The sequence below is a fragment of the Plecotus auritus genome, assembly GCF_963455305.1.
Source record: "Plecotus auritus genome assembly, chromosome: 3".
NCBI lineage: Eukaryota > Metazoa > Chordata > Mammalia > Chiroptera > Vespertilionidae > Plecotus > Plecotus auritus.
This window is the reverse complement of record NC_137772.1, coordinates 144,049,071-144,075,908: the sequence shown is the minus strand read 5'-3', so window position 1 is coordinate 144,075,908 and position 26,838 is coordinate 144,049,071. Positions and strand designations below refer to the sequence as shown.

Genomic DNA, 26,838 nt, shown 5'->3' with positions numbered 1-26,838 from the left:
CACCAAGGGGCAGATGCTCAATGCAGGAGCTGCCCCCTGGTGGTCAGTGCACTCCCATAGGGGGAACGCCGCTCAGCCAGAAGCCGGCTCATGGTTGCTCCTCCACGGCAGCGCTAAGGAGCAGCGAGCTGAGCGTAAAGAGCAGCGAGCAGGTGGGTGGTAAGGAACGAGGGGTCCTGGAATTCGAGAGGGTGCAGGCCGGGCTGAGGGACGCCCTCTTAGTGTATGAATTTCTTGTACTGGGCCTCTAGTATTTTATATTTCGACTAGAGGTTCGGCACACGAAATTTGTGCATGGGTACAGTCCCTAGGCCTGGCCTGCAATCAGGGCCATCTTCCCCTGCTGCCTGCAACCAGCCCCACCCCCCACTGCCACCCACCCCCAGTTCCCCATTCACCATCAGGCAATCGGAGCCTGACGGCTGGGGGAAGGGACCAAGCTGTCAGCCATTCCCACCCACTTGCTGACCCTGCCCCCGCTGTGGGTCACCCTCTGTGTGGGGCAACTGGCAGGGCGGTAGCCTTGGCCTGGCGCCACCCATGTCCCCTGCCACCAACCCCCTGTTCCCCATTTGCCATTGGGAAATGAGACCCTGCCGGCGGGGAAAAGGGACTGAGAGGTGGTCAGTGCACTTCATAGTGACTGGTCAAGCAGTCATTCTGGTCATTCCACCATTAGGGTCAATTTTCATATTACCCTTTTATTATATAGGATAGAGGCCCAGTGCACAGGTGGGGGCCAGCTGGCCTGCCCTGATTGGGGCCCAGATCGGGGTTGGGGTCCCCACTTGGGAGTGGGGCCAGCAGGGGCGAGGGGCTGTGGGCAGTTTGCAGGCCGGCCACGCCCCTGATCTGGGTGGGGTCCCTGCTGGGGGGCAGGGCTGGTGAGGGCAAGGGGTAATAGGTGGTTTGCAGGCTGGCCATGCCCCCAGTCAGAGTGGGGTGGGTCCACTCTGACTGGGTAATATGAAAATTGACCCTAATGGTGGAATGACCAGAATGACTGCTTGACCAGTCACTATGAAGTGCACTGACCACCTCTCAGTCCCTTTTCCCCGCCGGCAGGGTCTCATTTCCCAATGGCAAATGGGGAACAGGGGCCATGGTCGTTCTGGTCTCTCGTTGTTCTGGTTGTTCCACCATTTTGATTGCTAGGCTTTTATTATATAGGGTATTAGGGGAGCACAGTGGAGCAAAGCAGTCCTCACATGCACATATTCAGGGTATAGAAACAGAGTAAAATCCTAATCAAATAACAAAAAAGAGAACTCATTCTCCATCCCAAATTTTGAATGCATTATTATGAATGAATTACAAATGATCTTTCTATAACTTTTTTTCTAATTTGCATTGCTCCAGAAAACACAAATGAAAAAGGAAAATGATCTCCTATTTCACTTATGATGAGGCTTTATTATAACTGAAACAATAGCATGGGCTTCCAAATGTCTTAATTATGAAATTGTATTCTTAAAATATTACTATTTGTACTTTTATACATACTCATCTATATGATATGGTTTTGCTATTTAAATGTTTTAAAATGTAGTCTGTTCATATTAAAAATTAACTTCATAGCTTTCAAAATAATCCAAATTTTCATGCATAATTAATGTTTACTTTGAACAAATACTAAGATTATTTAGATTTATGTTTGCATAAACCTCAATTTATATCTTCTTGTAAATGTAGGATAATGTACAATTTTTTATGTCAAAGTGATCCTTGACTTCCTTCATGATGAAATTTATATTTCTTAATTTCTTTGAACAATTTATTGTCATTAGCATTGAAAATGGAAAATAGACTGTATTTTATGTATTTGATCATAAGTGGTGGTAAATTTAAAACCTAGCCATAAGCATTTGATATTCTGATATTGAATTGAACCTTTCTGCATCATTAGCCAGCAAAATTAATGAAATATAAAATATCAAAAATATATTGGAGGAGCGCATATTAACATCTAATCCTTTGTGCTCATAGGGACTATCTAATTATCTCTATATCTTAGGAAATATCTTTTATTTTGTATGCTATTGATAAAATTTGTATACACATTTTTATAACCTACATTGTTTCAGAATAAATTTAAGGCAGCTTGGGGTTATATACAGAAAATATATATGTGAAGTAAGTAAAATTAAAAATAACAAAACAGAAATAAAGGAAGATAAATAAAATGTAGATAAGAATAAGGCTTATAGAAATGCAAAGTTCTTTACATTTGCTATTGAGAGCTGTAACCTGGCAAAGTGAAAGTTTGCTTGCTTATACAAGCTATAACCTCAATAAGTCAGAAATCCAACAATTGTTCAAGAGAGTCACAACCATTTATGACTTAAAGTATCTGAATTTTCTTTGGAATGCATTATTTTTCCAGATAAAAATGGGAATATAAACTTTCCCATAATAGAAGTTCTTTGTTTAAAAGTCCAGTACAAATATTTTGCATGGCAAGTGTCAACGTAGAAAGTACTTTTAACTATATTTCATAAATAACTTCTCCAAATTTAGGCAGCCATGATTTCTCATGTTTATGGTAGGGAAAACATAGATTTTTCTCATTCATTTGTACCAAAAATACCTAGAATAAAAATGGTCCTAAAACTTCCAGACATTTTGTCTGGATTGACAGATCTATATTAACTAAACAAATATTTTCAAATTTTGATAGAAATGATACCAATTTTTATCTAAGCAATCAGAAATAAGTTTTAAATAAATGTTATAGTCAAGTTTCACGTTCATGTCAGGCCACACAGTGAAAATTTCAAAACCTATACAAGTTTTGATATTTGCAGATATAATCTTTTTATTAATTGTCATTATTTGTTCAGAAATATATTCACCTTGGATGCTGCAGAAAATCTCTGTCATCATTTTAAGAAATTAATGGAACTTAGTAATCAATTTCGATATGCACATGAACTCGGAGATGTAAGTATCACCAACAGAGGTGAATCAGAAGCCCAGCAAAATCATTTGGTTCCTACAGACAGTGACAGCATCCTGCAAAATAGAATCCTTCACTCTTATGCAGATAAACATAAACCTGACTCACCAGATATTTCTAAAAAACGGATGGACTCTGGTTCTCATCATTCCCTTTTAACCAACTCCTTACGTGAAGATACGGAAGGGATGAATCAGGAAAAAATAATAGACCAGAAAAGAGAAGACAGCAAGGCAAGCGGTATCCCCACCAAAAGAATCCCATTCATGGCAACAGTGATGACAAGCTACCTGCTGAAGAATCACCTAAATATTGAAAATTATGAAGAAATGTAAGATTTATAGATAACTTTTCTTTTACAGTGTATATTTTTAATAGCTAATCTTAGTCCATGTTACCAAATAATAACTTGGTAAAGGATTTAAATCATTATTATATTTTATATTAATCCCCTTAATTATGTTCTTATAAAGTACACACATTATTAACTAGTGGTCTGGTGCATGAAATTCATGCATGGGCGGGGGGAGGTGGGGGGGGGGTTGTCCCTCAGCCCGGCCTGCACCCTCTCCAATTTGGGACCCCTCGGGGGATGTCTGACCGCCAGTTTAGGCCCGATCCCCTGCACTCTCTCGCAATCCGGGACCGCTGGCTCCTAACTGCTCACCTGCCTGCCTGTCTGATCACCCCTAACCACTCTACCTGCTGGCCTGATTGCCCCCAACTGCCCCCCCTTCCGGTCTGATCACTCCTAACTGCCCCCCCGCCCCGCTGGCCTGATCACCCCCAACTGCCCCCCTGCCAGCCTGATCACCTCCAACTGCCCCTCTTCCAGTCTGATCACCCCTAACTGCCCTCCCTGCTGGCCTGCTCACCCCCAACTGCCCCCCCTGCTGGCCTGCTTGTCCCCAACTGCCCCCCCTATTGGCCTGATTGCCCCAACTGCCCCCCCCCTGCTGGCCTGCTGGCCCCCAACTGCCCCCCCTGCCAGCCTGATCACCCCCAACTGCCCCCCCTGCCGGCCTGCTCACTCCCAACTGCTCCCCCTCCCCCTACCAGCCTGCTCACCCCTAACCGCTTCTGCCTCAGCCCCGCCACCATGACTTTGTCCAGAAGGACATCCAGAAGGTCTACCCTTTTATTAGTATAGATTATAGCACAGATTAATTTGATTGACTTGTGGCAGATTCTGATTTAATTGACTAGTTTTTCATTAAAAATGAGTGAATACAAAATTATTGTTCTGCCTTCTAATCCTATGTAATAAAACCCTAATATGCAAATCGACTGAACAGCAGAATGACTGGTTGCTATGACGTGCACTGACCACCACGGGGCAGATGCTCAACGCAGGAGCTGCCCCCTGGTGGCCAGTGCGCTCCCACAGGGGGAGTGCGGCTCAGCCAGAAGCCAGTCTCATAGCTGGCAAGCGCAGCAGCGGTGGGGGGAGCCTTTCTTGCCTATGCTGCAGGTGAGCGGTAAGGAGTGAGGGTCCCCTACTATAAGAGCCTGGACTGAGAGAGGGATGTCTGACTGTGGCTTAGGCTGGCAGGCAGACATCCCCCAAGGGGTCCCAGACTGCAAGAGGGCACAGGCCGGGCTAAGGGACCCCCCAACCCCCACTGCATGACTTTCATGCACCGGGCCTCAAATATCTAAATAATTAAAATAAAATTTAAGGATAAATAACATACTATATTATTTTATAAGTCAGAGAAAAATATCATGTGATTCCACTAAAGAACCATATAAATGAACAAACAAAACAAAAACAGCCTCATCGATACAAAGAACAGATTTGTAGTTGCTAGAAGGGAATGGGAACACTGGGTGGAAAAGGTGAAGGGATTGAGAAGTACAAATTGGTAGTTTCAAAATAGTCATGGGAATGTATAAGTGCAATAAAGGAAATAGAGTCAATAATATTGAAATAACTATGTATGGTGCTGGTTGGGTACAGGGAATATCAGGGGGACCACTTTGTGAAGTATGTGATTGTCAAACCACTATGTTGTACAGGTGAACTAATACAAAATAATATTAAATGTAAACTATAATTGAGAAAAAATTAAAGAAAAATATTACATTATTATAAAAATAATAAGAATTGTCAGAATTCTTATTATTCTAAGAATTAGTCTAAGAATACTTTCTAAATATTCAGATAATTTAATTTTTAAAAATAAACCTTTTCATATTCTATTTATTTGCTCATTGATCCAGTAAACATTTGGTAAGTATCTATGCCAGTATTAGAATGCATGTGCTATAGTTTTTTTTGGAATAACAATTTGTAAGGTTGGGCATTATTTGTTTAGATTAATAAAATAAATCCCCATCCTATCTAATAAGGGGGAATATGCTTATTGACTGCCCCGCCCTCAAAGATGGCAGCACCCACAGCCAATAAGGAGGGAATATGCTAATTGAGTGTCCCGCCCTCAAAGATGGCAATGCCCACAGCCAATAAGGAGGGAATAAGCTAATTGCCTGCCATGCCCTCAAAGATAGTGGCGCCCACAGCCACAAGATGACGGCACCCTGTCCCCTCAGCCCTGACAGGGTGGCAGGCGCACGGCAAGGCTGTACCTGCCTCCAGAGTACCCCAGTTCCCTCAGCCCCCCAGCCGCCCAGGGCTGGCCTGAGGCTCAGGTAACCAGGGCTGGCTGAGGCTTGCGCTGCCGGCAGTGGCAGCAGCAGAAGTGTGATGAGGTGTCGCCTTCCCCTGATCACTGGGTCGCCTCCTGCCCCTGAGGGCTCCCGGACTGTGAAAGGGGGCAGGCCAGGCTGAGGGACGCCCCCTCCAGTGCATGAATTTTCATGCACCGGGCCTCTAACTATAAAAATCTTTTAAAAAGAAATGGTTGGCTTTATTTATTTATTTATTTATTTATTTATTTATTTATTTTGAACTACCAGATTTGTTTTTACTTTGGCCTGTCAACTTTTTCTGTTCTTTTTACTTTGGGCCTCAGTGTCAAGCCAACAAAATTAAAACTGTTCAAATTCAATTTCTACTTAATAACAAGGCTGAACAGGGTAGAACATGGATTATCACAGTAGCTAATCTTGCTTTCCCCAATCTTCATTCTTTTTCAGGAGTTGTCAGTGTGAATGGTAATTTTTTTTCTGGGAGCTGTATTAAAAAGTTTCATATAGTGAAACTAATGTGTATTTCCTAATATTTTTAAAATTTTACCTAAGAAGTCTAACATTTTCTGACATTTTACCAATTTACATAATTGATTGCTTTTGCTATGTAGGGAGGAAAATTATTTTCTTCTATCCTTATAAGTTTTCAGTTGAGACCCCTATAACAAAAGATAGATGAATGAGAGAAATGCATACGTGTTAATTTATTTAATATAACTTTTATGTTACATAGGAGCTTGCATTAAAATGAGGACCCAAAGAAATAGTTAAGCCTGAGCATTTGTATATTAGGTTCGATGAAGAATGGAAGGTCTTAGAAAAATATGATATGACACAGGGTATGAGCTAAGAGTAGTAAATAGGCAATTTAGCAATGGCTGTTCATTCATATCCCTCTTGTCCTTTATCTTGGGATAAGAATGCTTTTTTTCCTCTGGTTATCGGGAGGGCAGCTCTCCTATGAGGATTTTATGACCTGCTTCCTGGGAAGGTCAAAAACCCTTCTTGCACATACCTTTCCTCAAATCTTTCAAATTACAATATTAACTATGCCAATGCACCAAAATTTGAAGTAGCATATGAGGGGACCAAAGTTTTGCTGCCCCCAAAATATGCCTTTTGGGATATTAATTTTAAGTTGGTTAATATCTTACAGAAATTTAGCTAAAGAACTTTCTCTAGGAAGGGCGATATCATCACAGATAACTTTAATTTACCATAAACTAATGTATGATACAGAAGAACTTGACAAGGTTCATTTGTTCAAAGTCCTCTCTGTGACCCATTGTTAAAAATGGCCCAGCAAACATTTATTTACCCAACATTTGCTTTTCATTTCTATCTGAATTGCCTTCCTGCCCTTTGAAATCCCAAACCACAACCCTGTTCCTTTCTCCTTTGCTCCAGAATGGCATAGAAACCTCAACTGCCCAATGCCTTTTTGGGTCTCACATCTTATGACTCACCTGATTATACATTGAAATAAACTTGGACATTTTCTCCAGCCAGAAGAACTTTATTTTCAGGAAGTGTCCCATGGTCAGAGACACAGATGAGGGATGCTCAAACACCTGGCTCCTCTATGTTGTCTAGGGAATGGGTTATACAGGGGAAACATAATTAATCATGGTGACTAAGTGACTTAGGGTCATGGTCTCTACTGATTGGTTGGCGCTAGGGATAGGGGGTAGTTGATCAGTGCATCTGGTCCTGGTGTCAGCCATGGCTTTTCTGGGCATTGAGCTGAAATACAACTGAGGCCTACATGTTATCCCCAGTTTGATGGAAACACTGCTTCTGTGGTCAATAAACCCAGGCTTTTTTTCCCTAAGATTTTTTGATGCTGACCAGAAAGAACCTCATTATATTGAGGGCTTAATGATTAAGGGAGTGGTCCTACAAGGGAGGATGCAGGAGAGTCAGGGTGCTGGATGTCGCCAGTTTGCAACAAAAGGAAAGAAAGGAGAAAAGGTCCTATTAAAGAAATGAAGTTTCTTCATGGTTTTTTTTTTGTTTTGTTCCACCAACACATGTCCTGTTGTGTTGTTAACTCCAAACACACATAAACAATATTCCGAACTTCTTAATCCATCCATTCTAATAAAAGGGTAATATGCAAATTAACCATCACTCCAACACACAAGATGGCCGCCCCCATGTGGTCAAAGATGGCCACCCCTGTGTGGACACAAGATGGCCAGCAGAGGAGGGGAGTTGTGGGTAATCAGGCCATCAGGTGAGGGCAGTTGGGGGGAACCAGTTGGGGGTGACCAGACCTGCAGGGGAGGGCAGTTGGAGGTGACCAAACCTTCAGGGGAGAGCAGTTGGAGGTGACCAGGCCTGCAAGTGAGGGCAGTTGGGGGCAATCAGGCCTACAAGGGGTGACAGGGCTGGCAGAGGAGGGCAGTTGGGGGGGACCAGGCCTGCAAGGGAGGGTAGTTGGGGGCGATCAGGCTGCAGGGAAGGACAGTTAGGGGTGACCAAACCTGCAGGGGAGGGCAGTTGTGGGTGACCAGGCCAGCAGGGGAGGGCAGTTGGAAGTGACCAGGCCTGCAGGGGAGGGCAGTTGGGGGTGACCAGACCTGCAGGTGGGGGCAGTTGGGGGTGACTAAGCCTGCAGGGGAGGGCAGTTGGGGGGGACCAGCCCTGCAGGGGAGGGCAGTTGGTGAGGACCAGGCCTACAGAGGAGGGCAGTTGTGGGTGACCAGGCCTGTAGGGGAGGGCAGTTAGGGGCGACAAGGCTGGCAAGGGAGGGCAGTTGGGGGTGACCAGGCCTGCAGGCGAGAGCAGTTAGGGGCAATCGGGCAAGCAGGGGAGCAGTTAGGCATTGATCAGGCTGGCAGGGGAGTGGTTAGGGGGTGATCAGGCTGGCAGGCAGGTGAGCGGCTGGGAGCCAGCAGTCCTGGATTGTGAGAGAGATGTCCGACTGCCCGTGTAGGCCCGATCCCACCGGGGATCGGGCCTACACAGGCAGTCGGACAACCCTTGAGGGGTCCCAGATTGGAGAGGGTGCAGGCTGGGCCGAGGGACACATACTCCCTCCCCCCATGCATGAATTTCATGCACCAGGCCTCTAGTGGTATATAAAATATCCAAATGATAATAAGGAAGGATGAGAAACTGAAAATATTGACATACTAAACATGTAAAGAATAAAGGGAAAAGAAAATGTATACTCGTTTGCTGAACCTTGCTACTGAGTGATTCAGGAAGATTCACTGTCAGTTTTAGAGGTGTTTCCTAAGTGATTTACATATGTTCTTAAGCTAAGGACATTTTTATTATGATGATTTTTGCTAAAAATAGGTGATAGTGATGATGATGATGATGATGATGATGATGATGTAGTGATAATAGGAGTTGTTTTTCTCAGCATGGAGATCATCCTATGTCCAGGAAGCCCTAAAGTAACCTTTATATGTCTTCACGCTGCTTTCAATATAATGTGTTAGTGTCACTGAATAAAATACCCCTCATCTACATTTTCCCCCCTTGGGAAATTTTGATGATATTGGGCCAAGAAATTCAAGCACACAATGACTGATCAGCTTTAGAAGAAATTCATGGTTACAGTCAGTAAAACTTCCATGTATCTGGTGAAAAGTATCTCTATATAAAAGCCTAAGCAACTGGAACTACCAATCGCTATGACGCACACTGACCACCAGGGGCAGATGCTCAACACAGGAGCTTCCCCCTGGTGATCAGTGCGTTCCCACAGCCAACCTCTCCCGGCTGGCCAAACTCCCGCAGTCCCTCCCCTCTGGCCAGCCAACCTACCACGATCCTTCCCCCCGGCCCCCAGGCTGGAACAGGGAACTGGGAGTGGGTGGTGGTGGATGTGGCCCCTTTCCCAGGGCCATCTCCCTCCTCAGGGCTGGCAGCCAACCTCCTGTGCTCCATCTGGTGGTGACAGTGAGGGAAGGAGGAGGAGGGGGAGGCAGGGAACCACGCGGTGGTGGGGCGCTGATAATGGTGGCATCAGCATCCGGCGTCCGTTCCTTTCATGCCCAGCCCGGCGACAGTCATCTCCTGTCCCGACCCTGCTGGGGCCTTGGGGCCCTGATTGGCCCAGCCCCAATTGACCTGGCCCCCATCACCCCTGATCACTGGCCAGGCCTAGGGACCCCACCCATGCACAATTTCTGTGCACCGGGTCTCTAGTAAAATATAAGATGCTGTCTTAGGTTGAATGTATTATCTTAAAAGTCTCTCATTCTTTACCAGTTATACATTGCAAATATTTTTTTCAGACTCTTTAACATTCAAAGTACCTATTATATATAGTGTTTTAAAATGGTAAAACTTATTTTTTGTTCAAAAGATGAAGAAATGAATTGATGGTTCAATGTGAGTTAAATCCATAGCAAAATTTACAAAATTCTGTTCACCCTGGGAGAAGGAAATGATTTGTTGGCTTGTGACATTAAAAAACAAAATTCAACCCAGTAAATTTGAAGACCTAATTGGCTTTATTAAGTGATTCATGAATCAATTGGAAGGGAGCTATGAGGGGTTGTATAAAATGGAAGGTTTTTATAAGAAGAAGGATGGGGCAAGGTAGCTATTAAGAAAGAAAGGAAGGATTATTTTGAAGCCAGGGCATCTTTTCTTTGGGGAAGAGAACAGGAAGGATTTTTATCATGCAGATAGTCTCTTATTTGTATGGGGGGCAGGGGTACAGCACATGACTGTTTACTTTATGGATGCTTGACCAGAAAATTACAGATGGGTTGATTAAGGTTATGGTTCTGGGAGAATCAAATCTGCAATTAGATCAGGTATTAAACCTGAATTTGGTATCATGAGCTTTTAGCACAAGGATGCTATTTGGGGCCTGTGTTTTTCTTTAGCAGTGATTATTTGTTTCCAAGTATTAGGAGTACAAGCAATTTATCCTAGGCCAAAAGTTTTATCCATTAACTTGAATTTACTATTCATAGCAAAATAGTTTGAAGGCTTCTAAAGGCTTTAGGTAAAATGATGGTGATGTTAATGTTGGTGGTGGTAGTGGTTCTGATGATGATAATAATAATAATAATAAGAATAGTGCCAAATAATGAGAATATGGTTACATTATTCCTTTCTAATTTTCCATAAATAGATAACTATAAAAAAAATCTAGTCATGTCTGACAGAGTTTATCACATAATTCCACTTTGCTTTAAGTGACTAGAATGCAGTAGAAGAAAATATCTTTGGTTTTGACAATTATAAAATTACTAGAGGCCGGGTGCATGAAATTCGTGAATGGGGGTGTGTGTCCCTCAGCCCACCCTGCACCCTCTCCAATCTGGGACCCCTCGAGGGATGTCCAACTGCCTGTTTAGGCCCAATCCTACCTGAGAGGATATCCCTCTCACAATCCAGGACTGCTGGCTCCCAACTGCTCGCCTGCCTGCCTTCCTGATTGCCCCTAACCGCTTCTGCCTGCCAGCCTGATCACCCCCTAACCACTCCCCTGCCAGCCTGATCGATGCCTAATTGCTCCCCTGCCAGCCTGTTTGCCCCTAACTGCCCTCTCCTGCAGGCCTGGTCACCCCTAACTGCCCTCCCCTGCAGGCCTGGTCACCCCTAACTGCCCTCCCCTGCAGGCCTGGTCCCCCCCAACTGCCCTCCCTTGCAGGCCTGGTCCCTCCCAACTGCCCTACCCTGCTGGCCATCTTGTGGCGGCCATCTTGTGTCCACATGGGGGCAGCCATTTTTGACCACATAGGGGCAGCCATCTTGTGTGTTGGAGTGACAGTGACAGTGAATTTGCATATTACTCTTTTATTAGATAGGAGGATTAGATAGGATAGAGGCCTGGTGCACAGGTGGGAGCTGGCTGGTTTTCCCTGAAGGGTGTCCCTGATCAGGGTGGGTGTTCCCATGGGGCAGCCTGGGCAAGTGGCCTGTGGTGGTTTGCAGGCCGGCCATGCCCCCTGGCGACCTAAGCAGAGGCCCTGCTATCTGGGATTTATTTATCTTCTTTAATTGAAACTTTGTAGCCTTAAGCAAAGGCCAAGGCAGGCCAGGGCTGCAGAAACTTGGCTTCCTCCATTGCAGGGGAAACCCAAGCCTCCTGCTTGCTCCTTGGCTGCAGCCATCTTGGTTGGGTTAATTTGCATACTCGCTTCTGATTGGCTGGTGGGTGTGGCCTGTGGGTGTAGCAGAGGTACAGTCAATTTACATATTACTCTTTTATTAGATAGGATTAAAAACAGTTTCAAGGAAGCACTGGAGAAGGATATTATGCAAGAATTAGTTTTCCTTCATAAGACTTTTAAACTAAACTGAGGGATTTGAAGAAATATTAAGATAATAGTTAGCATTTAGACTAAACTCTTTATCTCTATAAGTGGCCTGCATTAATCTGTGTGAGAAAGGAAGCATATTCATTTAGGAAGAGTTAAATAATTAAGCACATTGAGAATCTACTTATAATCAATATATATTATTATTCAATTTTTTTTAAAAAATATATTTTATTGATTTTTTACAGAGAGGAAGGAAGAGGGATAGATAGTCAGAAACATCGATGAGAGAGAAACATCGATCAGCTGCCTCCTGCACACCTCCCACTGGGGACGTGCCCGCAACCAAGTTACATGCCCTTGACCGGAATCGAACCTGGGACCCCTCAGTCCGCAGGCTGACGCTCTGTCCACTGAGCCAAACCGGTTTTGGCTTATTATTCAAATTTTGCTAATGTTGATAGGCAGCCTAATGGGATGTGGAAAAAGCGGGGCATGGATTGATCTAGTGCCTGAAATTGGCAAACATGTAGGTTTGGAACATGTTAGAAGTAACTACTGGGCTTTGTAAGGGTCTGATTAAAGTATTTGATTATGAGCATGAAGGAAAGTGAAGCTAGTAAAGACCTAATGGGTCCTTCCTCTTCAGGATAGGGGGCTCTTCTTCCTCTGATCTGTCCACTATGAACAGGATCTCATCCTCTCTTGCCAACTCAACATCGGTTCCTACTTTTGTCCCCTCTTTTCTACATCATCTCTTTTACTCCCTCTCTACTGGATCATCATCCTCAGTAGCATGCAAAATCTAGGTAATATCTTCCTCCTTAAAAGAAAAAAAGTTCCTTGTAATCACATCCCTCTCTAAGTTACTGCCCCATTTTTGTCCTTCAGACTTTAAAGTTTCCATGCTATCTTTACTTCTATAACTAAAGTTAAACAAAAGGTTTTGTCTTATTTTACAATAATTTATTTAGTCCAGGTTTACAAATATAGCTGATAAGGAAGCAACTCTTATGTACAATTATGTATTTTTAGAAACTAAAAATGTTTTCTTTTCTCTTCATAATAGTATGGCAGCTAAAGTAATCCAGGCATATTGGCGTGGTTACATTGTGCGCAGACGGATTCATTTATCTACAAAGCTGCATACTGCTTCATCAGGACTCCTGAGATCCCAGCCAGAGTCTGGCATCAAAAATCAAACTATTTTAAAGGAAGAAAAAATACAAAACACTGTGAATATCCAAGAACAGATGGAAAAAGCTGCAATTGTTATTCAGGTTAGTATTAATCTTTTGGTGAAATAATCAGAAGAGATGTATTGGTCATCTTTCACAGGGTTATTCTATACTAGGGGCCCAGTGCATGAATTTGTGCACCTTGAAAGGAACTGTGGGCTGTGAGGCTGCGGTGGGCACAGGGGCGGGTCTTGGCCCATCCTCCACACCTCTGTCCAGCCCCTCCCGCTGCAGCCCCGGGTCCCCTGTCTGCCAGCAGCCCCACTCCCACTGCTGCCTCTCCCATGTCCTGACAGCGCCGACCGTGTTCGCATATGCTGACGTCGCAGAGCGATTGGGGCTGGCACCAGCAGCGGGTACAAGCAGGGCCAGTGCCATCAGCGGGTGCGAGTGGCAGCTGCTGCCCCATTGCTCCTTAGGAGCAGGGGGAGGTGGAGAAACCCTCAGGGGTGATCGAAGATGGCAGCTGCTGCTTGCACCTGCTGACAGTGCTGAGCGATCGGGGCCGGCATCAGGCACTGGCAGCGGGTGCGAGTGACGGCTCTGGTGCTGGTTGCAAGTGGGGCTGGCGCTGGCAGTGGGTCTGAGTGGTGACTCTGGTGCCAGCAGCAGGTGCAAGCACTGGTCGGGACCGCAGTGCATGGGAGCAAAGAATTTTTAGTAACCACCAGAGGCTCTCCCCAATGACAGCGACCAGTGCCCCGCCTTGGTCTGGTGCCCCCACTCATCTGCTCCACCAAGCTGCTGCAGCCAATGCCCACCGTGTCCCACACTCTGCCGTCTGCTGCTGACACCTGCCATGTTCTGTGTGTGCCCCCTGGTGGTAAGCACACATCATAGCAACTGGTTTTTTGGTTGTTCGGTTGTTCCTCCATTCAGTCTATTTGCATATTAGGGTTTTATATGTATAGACTAGAGGCCTGGTGCACAAAATCCGTGCATGGGATGGGGGGGGTCCCTCAGCCCGAGCTGCACCCTCTTGCAATCTGGGACCGCTCACTCCTAACCATTCGCCTGCCTGCCTGATTGCCCCTAATCTCTCTGCCTGCCTGCGTGATCGCCCCTAACCACTCTGCCTACCTGCCTCATCACCCCTAACTGCTCACCTGCCTGCCTCATCGCCCCAACCCCTCTGCCTGCCTACCTGATTGCCCCTAACCACTCGCCTGCCTGCCTAATTGCCCCTAACCACTCTGCCTGCCTGCCTAGTCGCCCCTAACCATTCACCTATCTGTCTGATCACCCCTAATCACTCTGCCTGCCTGCCTGATTGCCTCTAACTGCCTCTTCCTTGGCCCCCGCCACCACAGCTTCATCCAGAAGGACGTCCAGAATGATGTCTGGAAGGTCGTTCGGCTGTCCAGGTTAACTAGCGTATTACGCTTTTATTATTATAGATAGCAGGCAGGCAACTCTCAAATCTCATTGATTTTCAAGTACTGGATTTATCTGTTATTCGTGTTGTTAATGGAGGAGAGAGGTCCTCATCTCTCTGGTTTCTAGTGGGGCTGGATTTCTTGGAATATTCTGAGAAAAACAATTTTTATGAGACTCATACTGGGGGATGCATAAAGTAGAAAGCTTTATTTTCATGGAATTAAATCCCTGAGTTTCCAAAATCCCATTTTCCTTTGCTCAGTCAGAGTACAAGTGTAGCTGGGACTTTAGTAGGGCTAAAATCATAGTTAGTGTCCAGAGTTTCCTTTACATATCTGTACATTCCAATACAGCATCAGGCTAGCGTAGTTTGTGTTCCCTGCTGCAGTCCATCAGTCCATTGAATGTGGGGTCTGCAGGTTCACATGGCTGTGGTGGAAACACAGGCAAGTGCAAAGAAGCCAACAACAAACTAAGAACACAAGAGTAGAACTCCTTTGTTTAGGAGATTATGTATTCCCAAATTTTCACCTATTTGCAATGGCCACACTCATTCTGGCCAATGATCTTTGCTTCCAGGTGTGACTGACAGATAAGTACTTTCCCTACATCACACCAGCTTTACTGGGCATGCATCTATATTCCTTTGTTGGATCCCCTCCCCAAGTGTTTTGCATGGAATAGGACAGAGGTTTCCTGGGGAGCGCTAATTTGCAGCTTCCTGTTGAAGCTGCCCAAACAACAGGCTTATAATGACTGGCTTCCCCCTTTACTCCTTTCCTAGCTAATTACAATGGCATCAATGTGACATGTGGGCTGCAGGTTGTTCATCAGTTTATGTTGTTCATTATATTCCACAAATGAGTGAGATTATGTGATATTTTCCTTTCTCCAACTGTCTTATATCACTTAGCGTAATGCTCTCCAGGTCCATCAATGCTGTTGCAAATGGTAAGAGTTCTTTCTCTTTTACAGCAGTATAGTATTCTATCGTGTAGATGTACCACAGCTTTTTTTTTTTTTAAATATATTTTATTGATTTTTTACAGAGAGGAAGGGAGAGGGATAGAGAGTCAGAAACATCGATGAGAGAGAAACATCGATCAGCTGCCTCTTGCACACCCCCTACTGGGGATGTGCCCGCAACCAAGGTACATGCCCTTGACTGGAACCGAACCTGGGACCCTTCAGTTCGCAGGCCGACGCTCTATCCACTGAGCCAAACCGGTCAGGGCTGTACCACAGCTTTTTAATCCACTCATCTGCTGATGAACACTTAAGCTGTTTCCAAATCTTGGTTATTGTAAATTGTGCTGCTATGAACATAGGGGTGCATATATTCTTTCTGATTGGTGTTTCTGATTTTTTGAGATATATTTCTAGAAGTGGGATTACTGGGTCAAATGGGAGTTCCATTTTTAATTTTTTGAGGAAACTCCATACTGTTCTCCACAGTGGCTGTACCAATCTGCATTCCTGCCAGTGGTGCACGAGGATTCTTTTGTCCCTACATCTTCTCCAGCACTTGTCATTTGTTGATGATAGCCTTTCTGACAGGTGTGAGATGGTATCTCATTGTCGTTTTGATTTGTATTTCTCAGATGATTGGTGACTTTGAGCATATTTTCATGTGTCTCGTGGCCTTCTGTATGTCCACTTTTGAAAAGTGTCTATTTAAGTACATTGCCCCTTTTTTGATTGGATTGTTTATCTTCCTTTTGTTAAGTTGTATGAGTTCCCTATAAATTTTGGAGATTAGGCCCTCATCGGATATAACATTGGCAAATATATTCTCCCATTATGTAGTCCCATTTGTTTATTTTCTCCTTAGTTTCCATTGTCCCAGGAGCTGCATTGGTAAAGATATCACTATGACATATGTCTGATATTTTGCTGCCTATGGGTTCTTCTAGGATTTTTATGGTTTTCCGTCTTACATTTAAGTCCTCTATCCATTTTGAGTTTATTTTTGTGTATGGTGTAAGTTGATGGTCTAGTTTCTTTTCTTGTTTTTTTTTTTTGTTTTGTTTTGTTTTGTTTTTGCGTGTATCTGTCCAATTTTCCCAACACCATTTATTGATGAGAATGTCTTGACTCCATTGTATGTTCTTGCCTCCTTTGTCAAATATTAATTGAGCATAATGGCTTGGGTCGATTTCTGGGTTCTCCGTTTGGTTCCATTGGTCTATATGTCTGTTCTTGTGCCAGTACCAGGCAGTTGTGAGAACAATGGTTTTGTAATATAGCTTGATATCTGGTATTGTGATCCCTCTAACTTTGTTATTCTTTCTCAAGATTGCTGCGGCTATTCAGGGTCTTTTTTTGTTCCATATGAATTTTTGGAGAATTTTTTCTAGGTCTGTGAAATATGCCTTTGGTATTTTAATGGGGATTGCACTGAATCTATAGATTGCTTTGGGTAGTACGGACATTTTAATGATGTTGATTCTACCAATCCATGAACACAGTCTATTCTTACATTTGTTGATGTCTTCCTCTATCTCTTTTTTCAACGTTCTGTAGTTTTCCGAGTACAGGTCTTTTACCTCCTTAATTAAGTTTATTCCTAGGTATCTTAATTTTTTTTTTTTTTGGTGCAGTGGTAAATGGGAGTGTTTTTGTTGTTTCTCTTTCTGTGAGCTCATTATTGGTATATTAAAAAAGTCATAGATTTCTGGGTGCTAATTGTGTATCCTGCTACATTGCCAAATTCATTTATTAAATCTAGTAGTTTTTGATTCAGTCTTTAGGGTTTTCTATGTACAATATCATGTCATCTGCGAATAGTGACAGTTTTACTTCTGCTTTTCCAATTTGGATGCCTTTTATTTCTTCTTCTTGTCTGATGGCTATGGCTAGCACTTCCAGTACTATGTCGAACAGGAGTGGTGAGAGGGGGCATCCCTGTCTTGTTCCTATTATTAGGGGAAATGGTTTTAGTTTTTGCACATTGAATATGATGTTGGCTGTAGGTTTGTCATATAAGGCTTTTATTATGTTGAGGTATGATCCCTCTATTCCCACTTTGCTGAGAGTTATTATCAAGAAAGGGTGTTAGATTTTTGTCAAATGCTTTTTCTGAATCAATTGATACAATTATGTGATTTTTGCCTCTCAATTTGTTTATGTGATCTATCATGTTTATTGATTTGCAGATATGGTGCCATCCTTGCATCCCTGGAATAAATCCTACTTGGTCATGGTGTATGATCTTTCTAATGTAATGCTGGATCTGATTTGCTAGAATTTTGTTTTGGATTTTAGCATCTATGTTCATCAGGGATATTGGCCTGTAATTCTCTTTCTTTGTAATGTCATTACTAGTATCTGGTTTTGGGATTAAGGTAATGCTGGCTTCATAGAAAGAGTTTGGAAGTGTTCCTTCCTCTTGAATTTTTTGGAGTAGTCTGAGGAGGATCAGTGTTAGGTCTTCTTTGACTGTTTGGTAAAACTCCCCTGTGAAGCTGTCTGGCCCAGGGCTTTTGTTTTCTGGAAGTTTTTTGATGATTGCTCCATAGTTATTGGCCTATTCAGATTTTTTCCTGATTTTTGGAAGGTTGTATTTTTCTAGAAGTATGTCCATTTCATCTCGGTTGTTCAGCTTGTTGGAGTAGAGTTGTTCGTAGAATTTTTTTATAATCCTTTGTATTTCTGTGGGGTCAGTTGTTAATTCACTGCTTTCATTTCTGATTTTGTTTATTTGGGTCCTCTCTCTTTGTTTCTTGGTGAGCCTGGCTAGAGGTTCATCAGTCTTGTTTATCCTTTCAAAGAGCCAGCTCTCAGTTCTAATGATCTTTTGTATTGTTTTCAGTCTCTATGTCATTTATTTCTACACTGATATTTATTATTGCCTTCCTTCTACTTACTGTGGGATTTTCTTGTTGTTCTCTTTCTAGTTATTTAAGTTGTAAGGTTAGATACCTATTACCAGTTTTTCTTGTTTCTTGAGGTAGGCCTGTAGTGCTATGAACTTCCCTCTCAGGACTGCTTTCATTGTGTCCCATAGGTTTTTTTTTTTTCATGTTTATTTGTTTCCAGAATGTTTTTTATTTCTTCTTTGATCTCTTTGGTAACCCATTTTTCATTTAATAGCACACTATTTAGCCACCATGTGTTTGATTGTTTTTTATTGTTTTTATTGTTGTTATTTTCTAATTTATGCCATTGTGATCAGAAAAGATGCTTGACATCCCAATCTTCTTGAATTTGTGGAGACTTAGCCTGTGCCTATTATGTGGACTATATTTGAAAATGTTCCATGTGCACTTGAGAAGAATGTATATTCCGTAGCTTTGGGGTGGAGTGTTCTGAAGATGTCAATTAAATCCATCTGATCTAGGGAGTCGTTTAGGATCACTGTTTCTTTTCCGATTTTTTGTCCAGATAATTTATGTAGTGATGTCAATGGAGCATTCAAGTCCCATAATATGATTGTATTGCTGTTGATCTCTTCCTTGATATCTTCCAGAAGTTTTTTTATGTATTTGAGTGCTCCTGCATTGGGTGAATATATGTTTACCAGAGTTATATCCTCTTTTTGTATCAATCCCTGTAGTATTATGAATTGGCCCTCCTTATCTCTTGTTATGGCCTTCACTTTGAGGTCTATTTTGTCAGATATAAGTATTGCTACCGCAGTTTTGTTTTGTTTTTCATTTCCATTTGCCTGGAAAAAAATTTTTTATCCCTTCTCTTTCAGTCTTTGTGAGTCCTTTGTTCTGTGGTACGTCTCTTGTAGATAGCATATATTTTGGTCATGTTTTCTTATAAATTCAGCTGCTGTGTGTCTTTTGATTGGAGCATTTAATACATTTATGTTTAAGGTTATTTTTGATATGTACTTTTTTGTTGCCATTTTTATTCTTTATGCCTTGTTCCTTCTTCCCTTTCTATTTTTTCTTTTTACAGCAGTTCCTTTAGCATTTCTTGCTTTTCTGGCTTGGTGATAATAACCTCTCTTAGCTGTTTTTCATCTGTGAAGCTCCTGATTTCACCATCAATTTTTAATAATAGCCTTGCTTGATAGAGTATTCTTGGATTCAGTCCCTTTCTTTGTAACATTTTGTATATTTCATTCCCTTCCTTTCTGGCCTGATGTGTTTCTTTTGAGAAATCAGATAATAGTCTAATGGGAGATCCCTTGTAGATAACTTTCTGTCTCTCTCTGGCAGCCTTTGTTGTTGTTGATGTTTGCCAATTTAATTACGATGTGTCTTGGTGTCAGTCTTTTTGGTTCATCTTTTTTGAGACTCCTGTGTGCTTCTTGGACTTGTGTGACTCTTTTCTTCCCGAAGTCAGGTAAGTTTTCTGTCATTATTTCTTCAAACAGGTTTTCTATTCTTTACTCAGCTTCCTCTCCTTTTAGTACCCCTATTTTGCAAATGTTGTTTAATTTCATGGTGTCCCAAAGCTCCCTAGACTCTCCTCTAGCTTTTTAAGTTTTTTTTTTCCCCCAGTTCCTTCTCTACTTGTTTGTTTTCTACATTGTCTTCTAACAGGCTGATTTGGTCCTCAGCTTCTTTTAGTGTACTGTTGAAACCTTCCATCATGTTCCTTATTGAAGTTATGTCATTCTTAATTCCCCACATGTTGGTGAATTTCTTGTCCAGCTTTTTGAGCATCCTTATAACCATTACTCTGAATTGTTTCTCTGACAAATTGCTTGCCTCCATTTCATTTATTTCCTTTCCTGGTGATTCCTCCTTTTCTTTTATATGTGTGTTGTTTCTTTGTCTCCCCATTTTTGCTGCTCCTCTGTGATTATTTCTATGTATTAGATCAAACTGCTATGTCATCCAGATTTTTTGAATTTGAATTTAGTAGATGTTTTGTGGGACCCAGTGGTGCTGTCTCTCAGGTCTTCTAGGCTAGGTGTTCTAGGGATGCACCCTACTTGAGATATTTTGGTTCTCTTGATGAAGTTACATCTTGAATGTTATTGTCCCATTCCTGGATAGTGTCTCCTCTCAGGGTGTCTGGTTATGTGGCTCACTCTCTACCATGCCGTACCAACTGTTGTGGAGGTGCTGACTGAACAGCACACAATACAACACGACAAGACACAAAAGGAACAGAGCAGGAATGTACATAAGACACTTATAACCCCAATAAAAGTGACCACCCCAGGAAAGAGAATTAGGAGAGAGAAAAGAGAGCAAAAAAGTTATCAAGAAAGAACAAAAGGAAATAGAAAAAAAGAAAAAGGAAAAAAATATGTGTGGATAAAACACCACAAAACAAACAATTAAACCAAAATGTGCAAACAAAAAACAACCAGATAAAGGGGGATAGAATCTGTAGAGGTGGAGCTGAAATACAGAAAATAGGGTTAAGGAATTTGATGAATAGGGAAAGGACCATGGTTTAGTATAGAGGAGGTAAAAAAGAGAATGAGTGGATAAGAAGATAAAATTTAAAAAAAATGATTGATTGATTGATTGAAAAGGAGAGTAGAGGAGATAGCAGATAGGCTTGAATTTAGTAAGTAAAACTAATTAACAAATTAGGAGAAGGAAAGAGCAAGAGAGGAGAGGAAAAGAAAAAAATGTCTAGCGAAGAAGGAAAAAAGAGAAGGGGGCATGGAGTAGGAGTATGGCAGAGGAAATTAGACACATGTGACTATGCCAACAGAGACTACAATAGTAATAATACAACAATAAATCAGATAAAGAAGATCAATTTTTAACAAGGGGTAAAAAGAAAGGAAAGAGAAAAACTTAAACAGGGACAGGAGGAGAAAAAACAGGATGAAAGGGGGAGAAGTGAAGAAGAAAAACATGCAAAAAAAAAGAAAAAATAAGATAAAATGAAATAACATTAAAAATAGGATAAAGAAAAATAATATTAAAATATTTTTAAATAAAAGATAAAAAAGTGAAGTGTCATTTGCTTCATCTGAGTTTTAATGCCCCATGGGAGCTGGTTTAGGACCCCACTCTTCTGTCCTGTCTGCCAATTATGGGCTTTCTGTTAGGTACTTAGATGCTGACCACTGTCTTTGGTGTTTAGTACCATGTTGAAGTTCCAAGTGATCCACCACCCCTCTGTTTGTGTCTGTCTCCACAGGCCTTGGCTGCAAGCAGGCAGGACCAATCTGCCTGCTTTTCCTGTCTGCCAACTGTCAATCATAATCACTCAAGCATCTGTTTATGACAGGGCTTTGGGTGGAGGTGGTGCTGTTTGGCTTTCTGGGAATGAGGTGTTCCTTCCCTGACCAGAGCTACTCCTCTGCAAGTGGTCCAAAATATTACTCTGGCCTTAGTTGGTCAGAGATCCATGTATGGAGACCAGTGGGGCTGGCTGGCAACCTGGAGTTTTTATCAGTCTGGTTCCCAGAAAGTGGGGATGGACAGGCCCCTCTTCCAACCTAGTCACTGAGGGCTCTTTGAGTCTCTTCAGATCCTTTGTTTCCTTTGTAGCTCAAAATGCAGGCAGGGTGTGGTAGGCTGTATTACCTAGCTTGAGGCTACGGGGAGGGGCTGGCTTTTCAGGAGAAAAATATCCCCTTAGGTTTGTAAGGTTATGAATGTCCCAATGCAGGAAGGATCCTGGCCATGTCTCCTTGCCCTGCTTCCCTCCACAGCCTCTCCTCAGGCTCTGCAAATCTGTGCTGTTCTCCCTGCACCAAAGTCTCAGGTGAGTGTTTGCAATTGAAAAGTCCTATGAACTGGATTTAGTGAATAAAAGCAAACACAAAACAAAGGCAAAACAACCATGAAACCATGGTTTCTCTCCAGCCAGCGCTGTGCTGCTCCGGCCACTTTTCAGGCCGCCTTTCTGGATGCAGCCTTTAGCAGGTCAGCCCTGTGGACTTTCATTCCGCAGATGGATATTATGCCTGTCCCCAAGGGACATGGCTTTGGTGCAGTGCATCTTCCTCCTCACCCTCTCGGCCTGGTGGTCGTATGTCCCTCTCCAGCCCAGATCCTTGTTCCTACCATTCTCCGGGCGTTCTCTGCTCTTCCTCGTTGTGTATTGTCTAAGCTTCTTTTGCTTACAAAATGAAGCAAAATTTAGCCTTTCTTTGTAACTTAGAATATGTCTCTTTTGCTGTACATCATGGTACTTAAAATCATTCAAGTCATCTCAACTCTATTTTCTCTTGAGTACAGTCATCTAGTTTTGAAAACTGTTCACCTTAAAATATAAACTCTAGGCTGCCCAATCATCCTGGAGAGCAGAGCATGGTACAGTAGAAACATCCTGGGCTTTAGAGCAAAATGAAGATTTCATGAATGATGCGATGACTACTCTCTGCTTACCAAAACTCCCCTTCTCCTCTTCTTCCTAGCATACAGCTAGTTTCCCTTACACTTTAGTATGGCCCCTTTCCAGTCAATAGAACATGAGTGAAAGGTATTTCCACCACTTCCATGCCTGGCCCATAAAACCTCCCACAGACATTCCTACATATTCTTTTCCCTTTCTTGTTGGCTGAAATGAAGACAGCCTCTGAGGTATCTTGGGAAGCTGTCTTTTGTATATTTGGAAGCTATCTGTTGAGATTGTAGTCTGCAAAGCCTGGATATTTGAATTACTCTATGTTAAAGAGTAATTGTGTTGTATATTCTCTCGATGTTTGTTATATGGCCAAGAAATAAATAACTTTTTTCTGAGCTACTGTGTATTTTTATTATAGCATTTAGCCTATTCTAACAAAGTATGTAAGATACACTTTGAGAAATATATAATGCTCAGTGTAAATATGTAGGAGAATGGAATTCTAGGTATAATGGGCAGTGGAAATAAAAAGAACATAGAATTTCATATTACTGGTATAATAAAAAGTCATAGCTAGCACAGTTAGGCTAGATATAGTTGTCCAGGCAGGAAATTGATTTGAATGTGTGAAAGAAAAATGAATCAATCATAGATGGATTACTTGAAAAATTGAGACCTTGACAGAAACAAATAAGAGGAACCTAAATATTACTTATTACATATTTATTACATATGACATTATTTGTCATAAACTAAATAGAGATGTCTGGGGCTTGAATTCCTGATGCAGATTCATGAAGAAGATATCTGTATGTCTCACACCAGAAAAACACATGCTATGTATTATAGTCTGGAGCTTTGTAAATGTTCTTTCCCTAATGAGTTAGGCTGGATCCATTGTGAGCCACAATGAATGAATCTTTATCATTAAAGACCTGGATTAAATAATTTCCTTTATACCCTCTTTTCTCTATATCAGTACCTGACCTTGCTATCTTCTATAACCAACTCTTTTATAACCAACCCATCTCTCCTGCCTCATCACTAGATTATTTGGGGAGGGGGGGAATCAGATCTTCTCATTCCTTTTGTAAATATATAGGTATATATTTCTATAAGATCTATTAGTTTGAATTTAACTGCAGTATATGACTAACCCGAAAACTGCTAATTATTTCTTAATATCAGTCATCGACCAAGTCTTGGCTAATTGTTGTAGAGGTTGTGGTTTGGCTGCTTAGGCTGGTTGCTGCTGCGTTTGTGAGTGACTTCTGCTGTCATATATGGTATATCTGTTGTCTGTTTGTAAATTCCACTTCTCAATATACATATTTTTCAGAATAATGATATCAATATGTCATTATCATTAACCTACGGAAAACATATTTAAGGAATCTTTGATAGTTACATGTGTCTTTTGAGTATATATTACTAGGGATATAATTAAATAAATCTATTTTAAAGTCACTTTAAATAACTTCTGTGTGGTTATACCTGCAGTATGAAACATATTTTTATATTTTTTAGGAATTTCTTTTTTCATATATATTTGTTTTACAGTTATCATAAGTATGTGCACAGTTCCAAAGTCAAATCTAAGTGAGGTTAGTCACAGAAGTCTGGCTTCTATTGCTGTAACTTCCACTCTGTTTTCTGCTTCTATAAGTTAATATTTTTATAACTATTACTTTTTAAATATTAGAAACCACATACATGTATATTTGAATATATACAGATATATTTAAATATACTTACACATAATTATTAAACATATAATTATATTTATACTATTTATACATATATTTAAATGTATATTTAAATACATTTATTATATATTTATATACAGTCTTTCATAGATAAATGGTAACATGCATTTATCTGTGAAAAATATTTCAGATAGGAAGAGACAAAATCATCCCACTCTGTCTACCTTGTTCTTTATACTTAATATATCTGGGAGCATACTTCTTATCAGTATATAAAGATACTCATTTTTAAATAAAAAGCTACAGTGATCTTAGAGTTACAGTTAGTTACAGTTAGGGAAGTTTACCCTACTCCAAGGTTATTGAGGAATCTAAATGGTTTTAGTTCTATTACTTTTGTGCTTAGTTTATTTTAAAGAAGAATTAGTTAATTGTTATGGTCCAGGATACTATTTCTCTAATATGGCCATTTATGTATGGTGGCATTTTCCTAAATATGTGTTAGTTTATTTTATATATAATCATTTAAAAATTAGCAAAATTAGTTTTCCTTCGTATCTCTTTCTTCTTAGTTTAGAATGGGTCCTGGAGGAATTATCAGATAATTGATTGGTTGACCTACATGTGCAGTTGAGGGAGTTTTAAAGATTCTTTTCTGCTGACCACAAGGAAAGTCTCCTGAGATTCAAAACTTTAGACACATGCAGTTGTTTAATTTATCTTGCAGTTTTAAGTGTCACATAAAGTTCAAAAAACAGATTACTGAGCCATTAAACTAAGGTCTAAGATGTTTTATCTTCCTAATGGGATAATACAGAGAATCTGGTTTGGAGTTTGATCTATAACCTTGTATAACATGCTTTAAATTTTTGTTTAGGCAGTTTGGAAGGGCTTTTTTTTCCGAAAGAAACTGACAACAGCTCTAGAGGCTATTAAGAATGAAGAATCTGAAGAAGAATATGATGAAATAGATTTAGAGGATTTTGAATTTAACGAAGTAAGTAACAACTATAACATAGAAATACTGATCATACAATATTTTTAGTATATTATTTTGGAGCTAAACCAGTTTCTAAATTTTATAACCTCTGAACACTGTTATAGTTTTTTAAAATAACACTTGAAAAGGTATTCTTCTAATTCTTAACATCTTAATTTACCCTACAGTGTGTAAACCTGGTTATAGAATATTGACAAGAGTTCTGGGATACTCTTCAACCAGATTTACACATTGTATCAATTATTCCTAATTAAAAATAACTATGACTTTATATGTACCCTGTTAAAAAAAGCCTTTAATATTTTTTTGTTCCCTAGAAAAATGAGAATAACCTTAAATTGTTATTCATGAACTTCACAAAAAGGTAGCAAGCTGTACAGACATACTCACCACTTCTCCCCTGTGGCTTCCATACATTCCAACCAAGTTGAGCACACTTTTACTCTTTTTAGCACTTGCCTTTTACATCCTTAGTTTTGCCCATTCTGTTCCCCCCTCTCTAGATAGTTAACACTGGCATAACCACCAGTTGGATTAAGATAAAGAACATATGAACATCCCAAAGACTTCCTCATGCCTCTGTAGTATCCCTGAATAGACAGGAGTTTTTCCTTGGCTACTGGAGACTGAGCATTGTACATTTTCCCACATAGGCAAGTCCCCAGAAACTACTGATAAACAGGCTTCCGAATTCGGGCCTCAGAATTTTTTTCAGATCTATTAGCCAGCCCCTGAATGCAAATGTGTGTGATAATACTCACCATAATCAGGACCATTGAAATAGGATTTTTAAAAATTGATATATAATTCACATACAACCTACAGGATATCATCTATATAGTGAAAGCTTTGGACATAGAAGGTAGAGATGCTCACACTAAATCCTGACCCACTGGTGGTTGCACACGTGACAAATCACAAGAGTTTATCACTCTAGCACTTCTCTGCCTGCAATTTTCCCTTATTGGGATAATCCCCTATGGCACTTAGGGATGGAAAAGTAAAACATGTAACAGGTCAATTTCCAGTCTACATAGAAGCAAAACAACATTAAAAAGACCCTACCCAAGAGATAACTTTAGCTCCGTCCTCTACTATGAACCATGTCCAAATCCCATCAGTTGAATCAATGTGCCAAACACCACATGAGTCTGGGTAACACTAAGTTAGGTTCCTCTTAAGGTATGATGAAAGATAAGATATCTCTTGTCCTCCCAGCCTGTTAGCTATACAAAGATCCTTAAAAATACAGTCTGGGAGAAAAAAAAAAGTCTGTCATAAGACATGCAGAAATGTGGAAGACCCATGGAGAATTGTCTCCTAACATTGAGCACCGACTACATACTACTCATAATGACCCTCTGAAACATTGATGAGTAAGACATTTTCTTAGTTCTTGAGTACTCAACGTATCACCTTATAAAATGAATTATTTTAGCAGATGTTTTCATGA

At 41.2% G+C, this 26,838-nt stretch overlaps 1 protein-coding gene across 4 annotated transcripts in view; it reads left to right on the top strand.

Moving 5' to 3' along the window:
• Positions 1 to 26,838, top strand: part of LRRIQ1 (leucine rich repeats and IQ motif containing 1) — a gene marked incomplete at both ends in the record, with an annotated part of 281,974 nt that overhangs the window by 108,635 nt on the left and 146,501 nt on the right. For 3 of the 4 annotated variants that reach the window (XM_080659623.1, XM_080659621.1, XM_080659622.1), the window contains 3 exons: positions 2,841 to 3,287; positions 12,914 to 13,124; positions 25,263 to 25,382. In XM_080659623.1, the coding sequence (XP_080515749.1) occupies positions 2,841 to 3,287; positions 12,914 to 13,124; positions 25,263 to 25,382 (778 nt within the window). The remainder of the gene's footprint in view (positions 1 to 2,840; positions 3,288 to 12,913; positions 13,125 to 25,262; positions 25,383 to 26,838) is intronic. The other variant, XM_080659624.1, reaches the window with a different exon arrangement.